The 16542-nt window shown below is 38.9% G+C and overlaps 1 protein-coding gene across 1 annotated transcript; it reads right to left on the reverse strand.

Annotated features, from left to right (window-relative positions):
- Positions 1-15620: 15620 nt before the first annotated feature.
- On the reverse strand, positions 15621-16193 carry LOC131955307 (uncharacterized). The gene has a single exon (XM_059319388.1). The coding sequence runs from the start codon at positions 16191-16193 to the stop codon at positions 15621-15623; it is 573 nt and encodes a 190-aa protein (XP_059175371.1).
- Between the last annotated feature and the right edge of the window lie 349 nt (positions 16194-16542).

Consider the following 16542-nt stretch of genomic DNA (forward strand, 5'->3'; position numbering starts at 1 on the left):
ATTGCTTTAGAATCACAGAAATTTTAAAAAATAATACTTAGTATATATTATATAATATACAATATATATATATATATATATATATATATATATATATATATATATATATATATATATATATATATATTTATGTGTGTGTGTGTTTGTGTGTGTGTATGTATATATATATATAACTATTGAGATAGCAACGTTATCCATCACACACCTAGTTTTATACAAGGGAGGCAATTCGCTATTTTCCAACATCTTGTTTTACTATAGCTTCCCCTTAACTGGAGTACAGCTAAAATCTATGATTCTAGACCTTGCTGTAATTTTAATTGCCTGCGCTTTCTCCCAGTTTTATAATTAACGAAAATGTAAAAATTTAATTTATTTAATTACTCAAATAATCATGGGTTTTTTTTGTGGGTTTTTTTCGAACACATAAGCGATTTTTTTCCCAAATATACACCTATATTTACAACATGAAATCTTAATTCTGAAAATAGTAACGAGCCTTTTGAACACGGGATGTTTTGATACTGTGACTACAAAATTAAACTAAAACCCGGTGAATTTCCCACAATTCTCGCACATGTTTGGGGAGCGTGTGGGGCAGCCATAGGACGTCACTTCCGCTTTTTTAGCTGGCGAACACAAAGTTGTCAACAATTAAATTAGGCGAGTTAATTAAGCTACTAGTTGGAAACCAAACTTGGTTTATACCCGTGTCCCAGTTGTTGAAATGTGTCAGAGATTTGGAGGGCTACAGTTATGATTGTGTTAATGCTTTATGGGCTACAGTTATGAATATGCAAAGACTTGAAGTAAGTTGAAGTGATACAGTTATAAATATGCAAATGCTTGAAGGGCTAGTTATAAATATGCAAATGCTGTAGGGCTACAGCTATGAATATGCAAATCTTGAAGGGCTACAGATATGAATATGCAATCACTTGAAGCAGGGGCGTAGCGAGGGGGGGGCGGGGGGTGCGGACCGCACCGGGTGACACCATTTAGGGGGGTGACACCAAGGCAAAAAATAGCAAAATATATAGAGAAAAACTCGAGGGGGGGGGGTGCAAATCGAAAATTTGAGGGGGGGTTGCAAATCGAAAACTCGAGGGGGGGGTGCAAATCAAAAGTTTGAGGGGGGGGGGTGCAAATTGAAAACTCGAGGGGGGTGCAAATCGAAAGTTTGAGGGGGGGGGGGGGGGGGGGTGCAAATCGAAAATTTGAAAGTTTGTCCCTGGGAAGGGTCTCTATGCCTCTGGGGGGGGGGGGGGGTGACACCATTAAGTGCCGCACCGGGTGACACCCGACCTCGCTACGCCACTGACTTGAAGTAAGTTGAAGGGGCACAGTTATGAATATCTTAATGCTTTATGCGCTACAGTTATGAACGGCTTAAGGGTGAACAGATTTGAATGTATCAAGGTTTGAATGGTTACAGTTATAAGTAAGTAAAGATGTGGAGTGCTAAAGCTATGAATATCTCAAGATATGAAGGGCTAATTTGAAGCTATGAATATCTCAAGAAATGAAGGGCTAATTTGAAGCTATGAATATCTCAAGAAATGAAGGGCTAATTTGAAGCTATGAATATCTCAAGAAATGAAGGGCTAATTTGAAGCTATGAATATCTCAAGAAATGAAGGGCTAATTTGAAGCTATGAATGTCTCAAGAAATGAAGGGCTAATTTGAAGCTATGAATATCTCAAGAAATGAAGGGCTAATTTGACGCTCTGAATATCTCAAGAAATGAAGGGCTAATTTGAAGCTATGAATGTCTCAAGATATAAAGGTCTATTTTGAAATGTCTCCTAATAAGTTCGTATTGACATTTCCTCTTGTGATTTCTATTTGAAATGTATTTTTTCTATGTGCGAGTTCTTTTCGTCATGTAGTTGATATTTGTCCTTGAAAGTTTTCGTTATGATTTCACTTTGCTGCTGTTGTTATTGTTGTTGTGTTTAGTCAAATATTTTCTATACAACATGATAGTGTGGTTTGACATTGAAGTCAAAATAAAATAATTTGTTTCCAAATTTTGCAAAACCTTCGTTAAGAAATAAACGAATTACATCTTGCTGACGTCATGAAAGTTTAAAGATTTTGAGTGTAGAGTGACCCGTTCTGTGATTGCAAAACGTTTCAAATTTGAAACCTTTACGAAAAGAAGCAATTATTTCGTGGAGATTAAAAACCTTGAGTGATTGTCTTTTGGTTGTTAAGATTAGCACAAGGGTTCAGCACAATAGGACTTTGCCATATGGGAGGAGGGGGGAGAGGTCAGAAAATGTCCATTCATAGGCAGTGGCGTCAGTGGGTAACTCAGGGTATCCTACGTTCTCCATATATATAAGGCCGTTTTGACAGTGCATCGTTTAATTAATACAGATCATGAAAAACAAAACAAAAGAGTGAAATATTATTTATTCGATTAGGTACTAATAATGCTCAAAACAAATTTGAGTATCGATGTATATTATGTTTCTCAAAAATGGTATGGTATATGGGAGAAAAATGGATGGGGGGAGGGGGGGTTGGTGGTTGATTGTGGTAAAATGAATACATTTATGCGACATTATTCGGAAAGATGTACTTACTGGTTTCTAAATTTAGTGAGTGTTGTGATTAACATAAAAATTCTGGAAGTAAAAAAGGAATAATAATAACAAGGTTTGAAACATGATCTGCTGTCTGATACAACTTGTCAATTATCGATGAGGTACTGCTGGTCTAAATTTAGTCTTAACAGTTGTGGGGCTTATGATTTCAGCGTTTCCTTTAAACATCATCACTAACAATAGCATCAGTCCATTAAACTACCAACACATATAGTAAGCTTTTAAAAAAACAACTTTTATTTCCGAGAGGTAGTTTTTTTTTTAAATGCCAATTGCCGTAAATGCACAATGAGTGAAAAAAATAATTAAAAACGTTTAAAATCAGATGCCTACATTAGCTGATCACAAATAACCAGGAGGTACAATTATAGACCCGCTGTTACATAATCTTGACACGCAGGTAATTTCAATGGTGATCGTTACGAACCTATAGAAATGGTTTGTTTACTTCCGAGTGATCTAACGTTTTAACCACCGCGGCGATTAGACACGCAGGTAAAAGTCACGTGTCACGATGCGGTCCAGTGAACTTGACCCAACAGTTTGTTTATCTCCGTGTTTTGGCACTCAGGTGGACATTGAGTCCAACCTTTTGATGTAGCCGCACTGTTCTAATGGCACTGATTTATTTACCTTTACGGCAGGTGACCACGTGATGAACGTTTGATGATGTAATAATTTTCTCAGTGTATGACACGAGTATTTTGTTGACTTGCGGCCTTCTATGACACTTCTAAAATATATTTTGTTTGAAAAGACAAGCATATCGTTATATGTATATCAGACTAAGATTTTAATGGTTTTGAAGCATGCATTTAATACTTTATTACTTGAAAATGTTTTTAACAATTAGATAGTGTTAGTAACATTATGTTCCCATGGTGCAAGTATTGACAAAGAATAATTAAGATATTTTTTTCTGAATTTAGATTTTTATATTCAATTAGATTTTAAAAGCGAAATAAACAAGAATTATAAGTATAAAACAAGCGTTTATATACTAGGATCTCTCCAACTTACAATCTTTTGAATAACCGTTTATAATTTATATCCAATTCTTCAGTAGTAGGGTTGGGAGGAGAGGCTTCAGACATTTGTGAAAATGTGTGAAGGAGGTAGGGGGGGGGGGTTGAATGTGAGGTGTTACATTTTTAGTTATTTAAAAGTACTGCAACAAACTTAATTTTTAGACTTACCTTGAATGTTAAGTAATTTAATTTGTACCAAACATTGATCAATAAACTAAATGTTGTTCAAGCTCAGAACATATATTTAAAAGATATCACACGCTTAAAAACAATAAATTTAAATTATTAAGCTGTAGTAAACTGAGGTGTAACGTCATGTCATGGGGTAGGCAGGGTGTGTCGCATTTTTTGTGATGATGGGTTAAGATTAGAATGAGGTGTTGGGGTGAAACATAGATCAAACATAAAACATTAGTCTACTTGCCACTGCGGCGTGAATTATCACGTCGTCATTTCCAAAGGTATTTTTTCCAAAATGTAAGAACAGCCAATCGTAGATCATAGATCAGGTCTTACTCACGCTTGATCTATTTGCGGACAAAGGCGATTACGTCATCGGACCGTAACGAGTCCATTGTTCACGTCGTGTTTGACACTGCAGGGGGCGGGTCTTAGAGATGTACAATATAAGACGTCACATCGGCTACTCCAGGTCAGTCTACAGCTAGTTCTCGAGCTGATTTGGACATTTCTGATTCAAATATTTTCAAGTAAATATCCCATCGCTTTGAAAGTTTATCATCTACCAATCTTGCCATGGATAACTCACGGCCTGTAAAGGAACCATTGGGTTGTGAATCTGATGGCTCAGACGCTGAAAACAATGAAAGTAAAGACAACTCGGGTCTCAATGCTTATAGAGTCAGGCGAAACAAGTTGAATATCAAGGTAAGTTTAAATATTTTAATGAATCTTAATTTTCACTTGATGTTTTTTTTAAAGTAAATTTAATGCTGCATTGTGATTTGTCACTTTTTTGACCGTATTATACTTTAATACTACGATCACTATTAGTTTTGTGGTATTGACCGTTAGGTTCCAAATTGCACGTTTACACTGGAATGAGATTAATGTATGACTTTCATATACAAGTGTGAGAGATCACTGTATCACACACATTGTAATACAAGTATAAAATAAACGTTCCCCATTCCACTGATCAAGATTATTTCATAAATCCGAAAATAATTTCAATGCGGCGAATATTTTGCAGTAATCATGCATTTTCTGTTTTTATTTCTTAATTATATATTGTATAAAGATGTAACACACTATTAACGAATAGTATTTTTTTCTTCTAATTCTTAGGAGCGAGAAAGGCGTAGAGGCATTGATGAAGATATCAACAAGCTGAAAATGTTTTTGCCGAAAACCTTTGAACGTGAAAACAGGGATGAAACTGTTGTGGATGTCCTTGAAACATCCAATCTTTTCCTTTCTAAACTCATGATGATGGTCGACCACTGTAAATCTCACCCAGAGTTGGCCATACGACCACCTCAGATCGTCAACTCTCAAATGTACCAGCTCCTAAGTTCTTCAACAACATATGGTCATATGGGCAACTCTCAAATGTACCATCACCCCAGTTCTTCAACAACATATGGTCAAGTACACACGCAACCACCAATGAGTTTTCAAACCAAACCATCTGGAATACAATGCAGTAGCAAGACACCCCAAACTGTACAACCCAATGGCATGCTGACTTCGATGAAAACTTACGCCGTGCCGCAATCAACGTATGCCTCTAATAACAGTTTTAACCAAATGGGCGGTAAAGAAAACATTTCGGGGATATTTCCTCAAATGATGCCACACTCGCCTATACCCAACAACAGTAGAGATATGATGGTTACAACCAGTTCGATTAAACCAAGCAATACTCAACTTTCACAAAATGTTGGATTTCAAAACATACAACAGAGCAGCATCCTACCAAAGGTCAACCGGCCAGTGGCTGTAGCAAAAAGATCAGTCAAACGATACGATACTTTAATAAAGCAGTTGAATGAACAAAACATAGCAACGCTGCAACAAACTGCAAATATCTCACTGGTCACTGGCAAACAATCTAAAGATGTTCATGTTCCTGATACAACGGTCTCTCAAACCTCTAACGTTTTACCAAGTGTTGACTTCACTTTACATAACCAGGCCGACAGGGTGAAAACTCCAGTAACAAACACTTTACGTGGCATCCAAAACCACAGACAAGTTCATAACTCTCAAGTAAAGCCTTCTTCTTCTACCAGCTTTTTACCACGTGAATCATCTTTTGCTACCATTGCACCTGGACACAATGTTATGATGACCTGCAATGGAATAAAAACATCTAACAATTTATTTTCTTTTGATCTTACCAAACCACCACGTGACTCCCGAAGCGTTGCTGTGTCGAAAACACCACGTGACTATGGTTTGTTAAATTTTGATGACCCAAAACCAACAGATGACTTGAGAACTGTTGAAGTCAATAAAAATACTCGCAATACAACCAGTTTTGACTTTAGTAACATTCACGATATTCCATTCAATTCAAATGTTCTAGATACACCCAGTAGACCATATAGTTTGAATGTACCCCATGAATCAAGCGATTCCAAATCTTGTGATGTAGTTAAATCTATCGATTCTAATGAATTTGGAGTTCAGGGAACTACATTGGAAGATATTAAAGAACTTATAAGTTCCGATTTCTTTTTCATGTAACAAATAGAATTCGCTGTTTTTGCCCGGAAAAAAAGCAGACCTCGTTGCACATGATGGTTTTTGTATGATTTAATATGTAAATCAATAAATAAATTGTATTGCAAATTAAGATACGATTGGAAAAAGCAAACTGTAAATACTTTAAAGAAAATAAATGAATGTAAATATTTTACCATTGATCCAAACTTATAGAAATTTTAAAATAAAGGCACGATAAAGTATATTAAGGTGTTAATTAATCTAACTTTATTATTGTGAACGTACGCAGTTAAAAATTAAACTAAGTAAAACTATTTTTGTAAATATTGCAATGCGTTTTTCTTTTCTAAATATGTATATTGATTTTATTTGATGATAAAATAATAAAGATTATTTGTATTATTTACTGTGTTTTTATGTTAACTAAATTTGATCATTTGACTTTGATATTTCTTGTCTGTTTTCTCTGTGTTATACATCTAATAGATTTTTACAAAAATAATACATTTTAAGAATAGAATATTACTGTGACTTCTGATTTTAATAGACAACATTATAATTCTGCTTGGTCATAATAATAAAAAAACATGCGATACATTACCTCTTTTGAAACTAGTGCAAAAGTGTAAATATTTAAAAATATAATTCATGCAAGTTCAATAATTAACTTGATTTGTTGTCTTAGAACTATTATACCCTTTTTTATGTTCTGAACTTTTAAAATGAATAAAAATCTTTTAAAATAATTGTTCGCCTTTATTCGTATGTCTTTTGTTTATAACGTTAATTGAGTATGTTTAATTACTACAGATCATGAAAATCATAACACAAAGTGAAATATTATTTGACTCATTTAGGTAATCACTTTTCAAAAACAATTCGAGCATCGATATATATTTGGGGAGAAAACAAGGGGACGGGGGGGGGGGGGGGAATGGTAGGTTGTGAAATATAAATACATTTATGCGACTTTATTAGAAAGATGAACATACTGGTTTCTAAATTTAGTGAGTGTTGTGATTTACATAGAAATTCTGGACGTCAAAAAGAATAAGAATAACAAGGTCTGAAACATGATATGCTGTCTGACAAAAATTGTTGAATATCGATGAGGTACTGCTGGTCTAAATATAGTCTTAACAGTTGTCGGGATTATGATTTCAGCGTTTCCTTTATAAAACATCATTAACAGTAGCATCAATCCATTAAACTACCAAAAGGGACATTAAGCTTTTAAAAAACTTTTTATTGTCGAGAGGTAATTTATTTTTTAAAAAGTGTCAATTTCCGTAAATGCACAATAAGTTTTAAAAAAAAATTAAATTGTTTAAAATCAGGTGCCTACATTAGCTGATCACAAATAACCAGGTGGTAAAATTCTAGACCGGCTGTTACATAATCTTGACACGCAGGTATTTTCAATGGTGATCGTTACGAATCTATAGAAATGGTTTGTTTACCACCGAGTGATCTAACGTTTTAACCACCGCGGCGATTAGACACGCAGGTAAAAGTCACGTGTCACGATGCGGTACAGTGAACTTGACCCAACAGTTTGTTTATCTCCGTGTTTTGGCACTCAGGTGGACATTGAGTCCAACCTTTTGATGTAGCCGCACTGTTCTAATGGCACTGATTATTTACTTTTACGGCAGGTGACCACGTTTGATGAACGTTTGATAACGTAATAATTTTCTCAGCGTATGACACAAGTGTTTTGTTGACTTGCGGCCTTCTATGACACTTCTAAAATATATTTTGTTTGAAAGGATATTGTCGTGCGGCGTCAAAACGACCAGTGACAAAACGGCACCGTCAAAACGACCCCGACAAATCGGCCCCGACATAAGAAACCCGTCAAATTGACGGCCCCGACATAAGAAACCCGTCAAATTGACCCCGTTAAAAGGGCCAGTGACATATGGACCCCGTTTTATATGCTCCCGACAAATAGGCTCCCGTGATTTCATACAGGCATTTAAATGAGGTTAGAGTGGTTTGCAGGTAGGACAAATGTTATTTTTATGCCAATAGTGGTCATATAATTCATTTGTCTAGAGCCGATATGTCCTGAGTCATTTTGTCGGGGGCCAATATGTCGGGGGTCCATTTGTCGGGAGTCTAAATATCGGGAACCCATTTGTCGGGAGCCTATATGTCGCGAGTCATTATGACGGGAGCCCATTTCACGGGAGCCAATAAGTCGGGGCCCTTTTCACGGGGCTATTTTGACTGGGTCGTTTTGTCGGGGGTTGATTTGACGGGGTCATATTAAAGGGGCCGTTTTGACGGGGCCGATTTGTAAATATATATATATATATATATATATATATATATATATATATATATATATATATATATATATATATCGTGCTGTAGGTTTAATTTATTAAATTACTAAGAATTTTGTGTCGAAGACGTCAGCTTTGCCTAAAACTATCATTTTTTTACTATTTTTATGTACTTTTTCTGGACAAGTTTTACCTCCCTCATTCCCACCCCCTTCCCACCGTTACATTTCTTCACAAAAAGTGAACCCCCCCCCCCCACCACGTAAAATGACACAATACCTCCCCCTACAACCACCTCCCTAAAACCGTAGTTTAATTTTTTTTTGAAACGCGAAATAAAGACTAAAATTCAGTTTCTAATGCTATTTCTGACATTACTTTTTTAATTGCAAAAGTGTGACGTCGAACTATCTGAACCTCCTCCCTCTCGTCTCTCATCACACATCGTCGCAAAATTACGACCCCCCCCCTATCCCCCCCCTATCCCTCCCCTAGGACGGTCACGTCATTTACGGACGACCCCTTCACTAGTTAGAGTTACCCTAATTGTGTGGGGCCTACTAGGTAGTCATTTTCATACGTAGGTGTAGTGTAAAACTGAAGTCGTACTTTAAAAGATTAACTTATTTTCAGTCAAATGGAATATCTTGTAGAAAATAAAAGATTAAGTAATTTTCAGTCAAATGGAATCTGTTGTAGAAAATCACCAAAATACGGTTTAAGGTTTTCAATTCTCCGCTCCGATGAGCAGAATTACACTTCAGTAACCATAACTCCAACTACGTCTGGTTGAGTCGATGTTTTGTCCGTGGGTTCATTCCCTTGGCGCATCGGTTTCGCTGGGGATGGCAAGCTCTACGCTCTGATTTCCTTGGTGTGGTCACATTAGGTCAGTCATGGCACACATAGACCACACCATGTCTGTAATCTTCAGCAAGGATAGGTTTATATTTAAATATACACAGATTTACAGTGACTACACACATACACACACACATACACACACAGACTCACATGCCTACACACACATACCATACACAATGCTCACACGCACTACGTGGATAGATATACATATATATATATATATATATATATATATATATATATATATATATATATATATATATATATATATATATATATATAAATAGGTGGGTGGGTGTATACTCGCATCGTATCCGACCATTAGAACATCTCCCAGCGTTAGAAAATCTAGAACATTCCTTTAAACCCACATAAACCGGTACAAAGTTTAGATTAAAGAAAATGTCCAGCCTGGAATATTTTTGTTATTAACGGTATATTGCCATTCCGCTTTATAACCAATACAGTTTATAACCAATATTCTTTATAACCAATCCAGTTTATAACCAATCCTCTTTATAACCAATATTCTTTATAATCAATCCAGCTTATAACCAATCCAGCTTATAACCAATCCTCTTTATAACCAATCCAGCTTATAACCAATCCTCTTTATAATCAATCCTCTTTATAACCAATCCTCTTTATAACCAATCCAGCTTATAACCAATCCAGCTTATAACCAATCCTCTTAATAACCAATATTCTTTATAACCAATCCAGTTTATAACCAATCCTCTTTATAACCAATCCAGCTTATAACCAATCCTCTTTATAACCAATATTCTTTATAACCAATCCAGTTTATAACCATTACTCTATCCACCATTTACTCACCTCCCATCTACACTATTGATCCACCTGGATTTCTTACAAACCACCCCCCCCCCCCCACCCCCACAGAATTCACTCATGCCTGACCAAGAAAAGTTTTCATAACTTATTCATACGTCAAACTTCAAATGATCGACTCTTACAATTTCTGCTTTATTTTAATCGTGTAAAGGACAGTTTTAATTACTAATTCCCATGCGGGAAGTTTGATAATTAACCCTCATCAAGTTAATATTGAACTGAATTGATATTTTATCCGTGGCTGCTATCGATTTTTTCTGTCATTGATTTGTTTTTATTAGTTTTGTGTCGAGGATGTCATAAAATTTTTGCAACAATGGTTTGAATTCGTAGGAAAACCTTGTGTGGCTAACTTAGCCAGGCTAACTAAGCCAGGCTGGCTAGACACAAAAGTTTTGACTTGAAAAGTTTCTGTTTGTTGCTCGCGGTAAGTCGAGTGTGATTAATCAAGCACAAAAGAAAGCACATTTTTAATCCTAGTCTCAAACTTAACTGGTTATACTTGGCTAATCAGCACCGACTGCCCACGATAGATGGCTAATCATCACCGACTGCCTACGATAGATGGCTAATCACCACCGACTGCCCACGATAGATGGCTAATCACCACCGACTGCCCACGATAAATGGCTAATCAGCACCGACTGCCCACGATAGATGGCTAATCACCACCGACTGCCCACGATAGATGGCTAATCACCACCGACTGCCCCCGATACATGGCTAATCACCACCGACTGCCCACGATAGATGGCTAATCAGCACTGACTGCCCACGATAGATGGCTAATCAGCACTGACTGCCCAAGATAGATGGCTAATCATCACCGGCTGCCCACGATAGATGGCTAATCAGCACCGACTGCCCACGATAGATCCCTAATCAGCACTGACTGTCCACGATAGATGGCTAATCAGCACCGACTGCCCACGATAGATGGCTAATCAGCACTGACTGCCCACGATAGATGGCTAATCAGCACTGACTGCCCAAGATAGATGGCTAATCATCACCGGCTGCCCACGATAGATGGCTAATCAGCACCGACTGCCCACGATAGATGGCTAATCAGCACTGACTGCCCAAGATAGATGGCTAATCATCACCGGCTGCCCACGATAGATGGCTAATCAGCACCGCCTGTCCACGATAGATGGCTAATCAGCACCGACTGCCCAAGATAGATGGCTAATCAGCACCGACTGCCCACGATAGATGGCTAATCAGCACCGACTGCCCAAGATAGATGGCTAATCAGCACCGACTGCCCACGATAGATGGCTAATCACCACCGACTGCCCAAGATAGATGGCTAATCAGCATCGACTGCCCACGATAAATGGCTAATCAGCACCGATTGCCTGACGACTGAGTATAATTACAAACTTCAAACCTAGCGACAGCGGTGAAGTAAGGTGGAATTATTTACATACAATATTCAATATTTTTAGACATTTAGCCTTACCGTGACATTTAACCTAACAGTGACATTTAACCTTATGGTTAGAAAGTGACATCGGACTACATAGCGCATAACATGTGATATGTAATACTTAAATGTGTTGGAGGAAATTCCCTCCAATTTTACAATAAAATTCGAAGAACGAAGAAGAACTGGGCATGGTTAAACCAGTCGGTAAAGTTAACACCCACCCACACAAATACACAAACATACAATGTCAACACTTTAAAGTAAACAGCAACTGTAAAAAGTTAACATCTATTTTGAAATCAATACACTCAAAATGTACATCAGTATGACTGTTTGAGATCTTCGAACCCGATGTTTACTACTTTACGGGGTCTTTGCTCTAATCTGAGAACCATTGTTTAACCAGTCTAGCTGCAAGTAGAAGTCGAATGTTCTAGAAATAGATGTCAGTGTAATCGAATGATGAAACCGGAGCCCGTACAATACGCCGCAACCTTTGAAGTGACCAACGAACATCAACAGTCCGCCATGTTTTCTTGAGACACCTCCTACTTCACCCAACCAACAGTCCCAAAAACACTTCTAGTTTATTTGCAGACTGCTCTAATTAATTTTAATTAATTCTTTGTTGGGTGCATGCAGAGAAAAAAAAATATACCAGTGACGTCAGAGATTTCTAAATTTACAAGATGAAACAGCGTAGATTGAAAATAAGCTTCATTCTTCAAGTGTCTGTCGTTATTTCAGGGCCGTGTTTGTTCGTGTTATTTTCTAATCGTGCGACAGCCTCGTTATTTTATAATTTTTACTCGGTACAACAGCGGCCGTACATGTCGTTGACATATGTTGTAAGACTCCTCCGCTTACATATCTGTATTCAGCCCTCTTACATCGTCTCTTGTATCATTATTATGTAATTAGTAACAGTGAAAATATACATAATAAAAGGGAAAATAAAATAAAATATGTTCGCTTTATTTATTTCTCGAACTTTCTGCAACGTTGTATTTTAATTAACCTGCTTTAATTATACAGCTAGATATTCCTATCTGGTTGTATTTCTACAGGTGTATGCATGTAACCAGTACACAGGAAACATGATGCGATTGATTTTGTCTTTTGTTTCACGGAAGTTTTATTTCAACACCTAATGGTGGTACGCTAAATACACCAGACACCTAATGGTGGTATGCTAAATACACCAGACACCTAATGGTGGTATGCTAAATACACCAGACACTTAATGGTGGTACGCTAAATACAACAGACACCTAATGGTGGTACGCTAAATACAACAGACACCTAATGATGGTACGCTAAATACACCACTCAGACACCTAATGATGGTACGCTAAATACACCACTCAGACACCTAATGGTGGTAAGCTAAATACACCACTCAGACACCTAATGGTGGTACGCTAAATACACCAGACACCTTATGGTGGTATGCTAAATACACCAGACACCTTATGGTGGTATGCTAAATACACCAGACACCTAATGGTGGTAAGTTAAATACACCAGACACCTAATGGTGGTACGCTAAATACACCAGTCAGACACCTAATGGTGTTACTCTAAAAACAACAGTCAATCACCTAATGATGTTACTAGAAACACACTAGTCAGGCACCTAGTAAGCTAAATACACTAGAGACCTAATGGTGTTAATAGAAACACACCAGTCAGACACCTAATGGTGGTACGCTAAATACACCAGTCAGACACATAATGGTGTTACTAGAAACACAGCAAGTCTGACACTAACTGATGTTTTTTCTCACAAACAATTGAAGAGTTTGAGTCATCCCCCCCACCCCCCAAAAAAAAATCTCTCACTGATTATGTAAATGTAGCGACACGTAGATAAGCGGTCACATTTAGTCTAGTGATCCCAGATAACAGACAGTGTGGCATAACACACAAGGATGTGAATCGTTACACGTATCCATTGGGTTTTTTGTTCCTTGTCTTTTCTAGAAAAACATTCACTTTTAAAGTACCCGCAAAGTGATACAGTTAAGGCATGGGAAATTTGGGCATGGGACATTTGGACATGGGACATTTGGACATGGGACATTTGGACATGGGACATTTGGACATGGGACATTTGGACATGGGACATTTGGACATGGGACATTTGGACATGGGACATTTGGACATGGGACATTTGGACATGGGACATTTGGACATGGGACATTTGGACATGGGACATTTGGACATGGGACCCTAGACATGGGACATTTGGACATGGGACATTTGGACATGGAACATTTGGACATGGGACATTTGGACATGGGACATTTGGACATGGGACATTTGGACATGGGACATTTGGACATGGGACCCTAGACATGGGACATTTGGACATGGGACATTTGGACATGGGACATTTGGACATGGGACATTTGGACATGGGACATTTGGACATAGAACATTTGGACATGGGACATTTGGACATGGGACATTTGGACATGGGACATTTGGACATGGGACATTTGGACATGGAACATTTGGACATGGGACATTTGGACATGGGACATTTGGACATGGGACATTTGGACATGGGACATTTGGACATGGGACCCTAGACATGGGACATTTGGACATGGGACATTTGGACATGGGACATTTGGACATGGGACCCTAGACATGGGACATTTGGACATGGGACATTTGGACATGGAACATTTGGACATGGGACATTTGGACATGGGACATTTGGACATGGAACATTTGGACATGGGACATTTGGACATGGGACATTTGGACATGGGACATTTGGACATGGGACCCTAGACATGGGACATTTGGACATGGGACATTTGGACATGGGACATTTGGACATGGGACATTTGGACATGGGACATTTGGACATGGAACATTTGGACATGGGACATTTGGACATGGGACATTTGGACATGGGACATTTGGACATGGGACCCTAGACATGGGACATTTGGACATGGGACATTTGGACATGGGACATTTGGACATGGGACCCTAGACATGGGACATTTGGACATGGGACATTTGGACATGGAACATTTGGACATGGGACATTTGGACATGGGACATTTGGACATGGGACATTTGGACATGGGACATTTGGACATGGGACCCTAGACATGGGACATTTGGACATGGGACATTTGGACATGGGACATTTGGACATGGGACATTTGGACATGGGACATTTGGACATGGGACATTTGGACATGGGACATTTGGACATGGGACATTTGGACATGGGACATTTGGACATGGGACATTTGGACATGGGACATTTGGACATGGAACATTTGGACATGGGACATTTGGACATGGGACATTTGGACATGGGACATTTGGACATGGGACCCTAGACATGGGACATTTGGACATGGGACATTTGGACATGGGACATTTGGACATGGGACCCTAGACATGGGACATTTGGACATGGGACATTTGGACATGGGACATTTGGACATGGGACATTTGGACATGGGACATTTGGACATGGGACCCTAGACCTGGTACATTTAGAATTGGACCCTAGACAGAGAACATTTGGACATGGGACATTTGGACATGAGGCATTTGGACAGGGGAATTTCATACATGGGAATTTGGGGCATGGGAAATTCGGACATTGGAACTTTAGAAATGGGAATTTCGGGCATAATAATTTTGGACATGGAAATTTAGGATATCGGACTGTGGGATTTGGGAACTTTTGAGCACCTCGACATGAGTATTCTACACATTGGTATTCGACCTACAAGCTTTTTTTACGTGCCCTCTAAACACTTGACCTCTAGACACTGGAGACTGGACCTCTAGACACTGGAGACTGGACCTCTAGACACTGGAGACTGGACCTCTAGACACTGGACCTCTAGACACTCGACCTCTAGACACCGGACTATAGACTGGACCTGTAGACACTGGACCTGTAGACACTGGACCTCTAGACACTGGACCTCTAGACACTCGACCTCTAGACACCGGACTATAGACTGGACCTGTAGACACTGGACCTGTAGACACTAGACCTCTAGACACTTGACCTCTAGACACTGGACCTCTAGACACTGGACCTCTAGACACTTGACCTCTAGACACTGGACCTCTAGACACTGGACCTCTAGACACTGGACCTCTAGACACTGGACCTCTAGACACTCGACCTCTAGACACTGGACCTCTAGACACTGGACCTCTAGACACTTGACCTCTAGTCACTGGACCTATAGACACCGGACTATAGACTGGACCTCTAGACACTTGACCTCTAGTCACTGGACCTATAGACACCGGACTATGGACTGGATCTCTAGACACTGGACCTCTAGACACTGGACCTCGACAAACCAGCACTATGATGTACACAACATTGCTGTGGTAGAACAGCAACACTCCCTGTGTGGCCATTTGCATCCGCAAACGTGACAAAAAAAAACAATCCCAGTCAATCGATCAATTAGAATAAGCGATGTAGAGATAAGGCGATAACGTCGGCGTTTGCTTGACTCCAGGATCCCGTGGTTCATATTGGTATCCGCCCCACCAGCGGGTGTCAGCTAGCATGTAGCCTCCGTCAGGTAGCCTGTAGCCTCCTGCATGTAGCAACACCGTCTGACCAAACCAAGCCTTAACTACCGCATGCCTGTCTTCCTACCCTGTAACCAGGAGCTTGCCGTCCCCGCTATGGTCGGCTAATCGCTTCGTGTGGTAGAACGACTCAGCTTTATTGTTGACCAAACTAATTTAGCTCTTGATA

This window comes from Physella acuta, unplaced genomic scaffold, assembly GCF_028476545.2.
Source record: "Physella acuta isolate Inbredline_101_S28 unplaced genomic scaffold, ASM2847654v3 ptg001063l, whole genome shotgun sequence".
Taxonomy (NCBI): domain Eukaryota; kingdom Metazoa; phylum Mollusca; class Gastropoda; family Physidae; genus Physella; species Physella acuta.

Coding starts and splice junctions, on each gene's coding strand:
- LOC131955307 (XM_059319388.1), bottom strand. CDS start 16,193: ATGGCCACACAGGGAGTGTTGCTGTTCTACCACAGCAATGTTGTGTAC.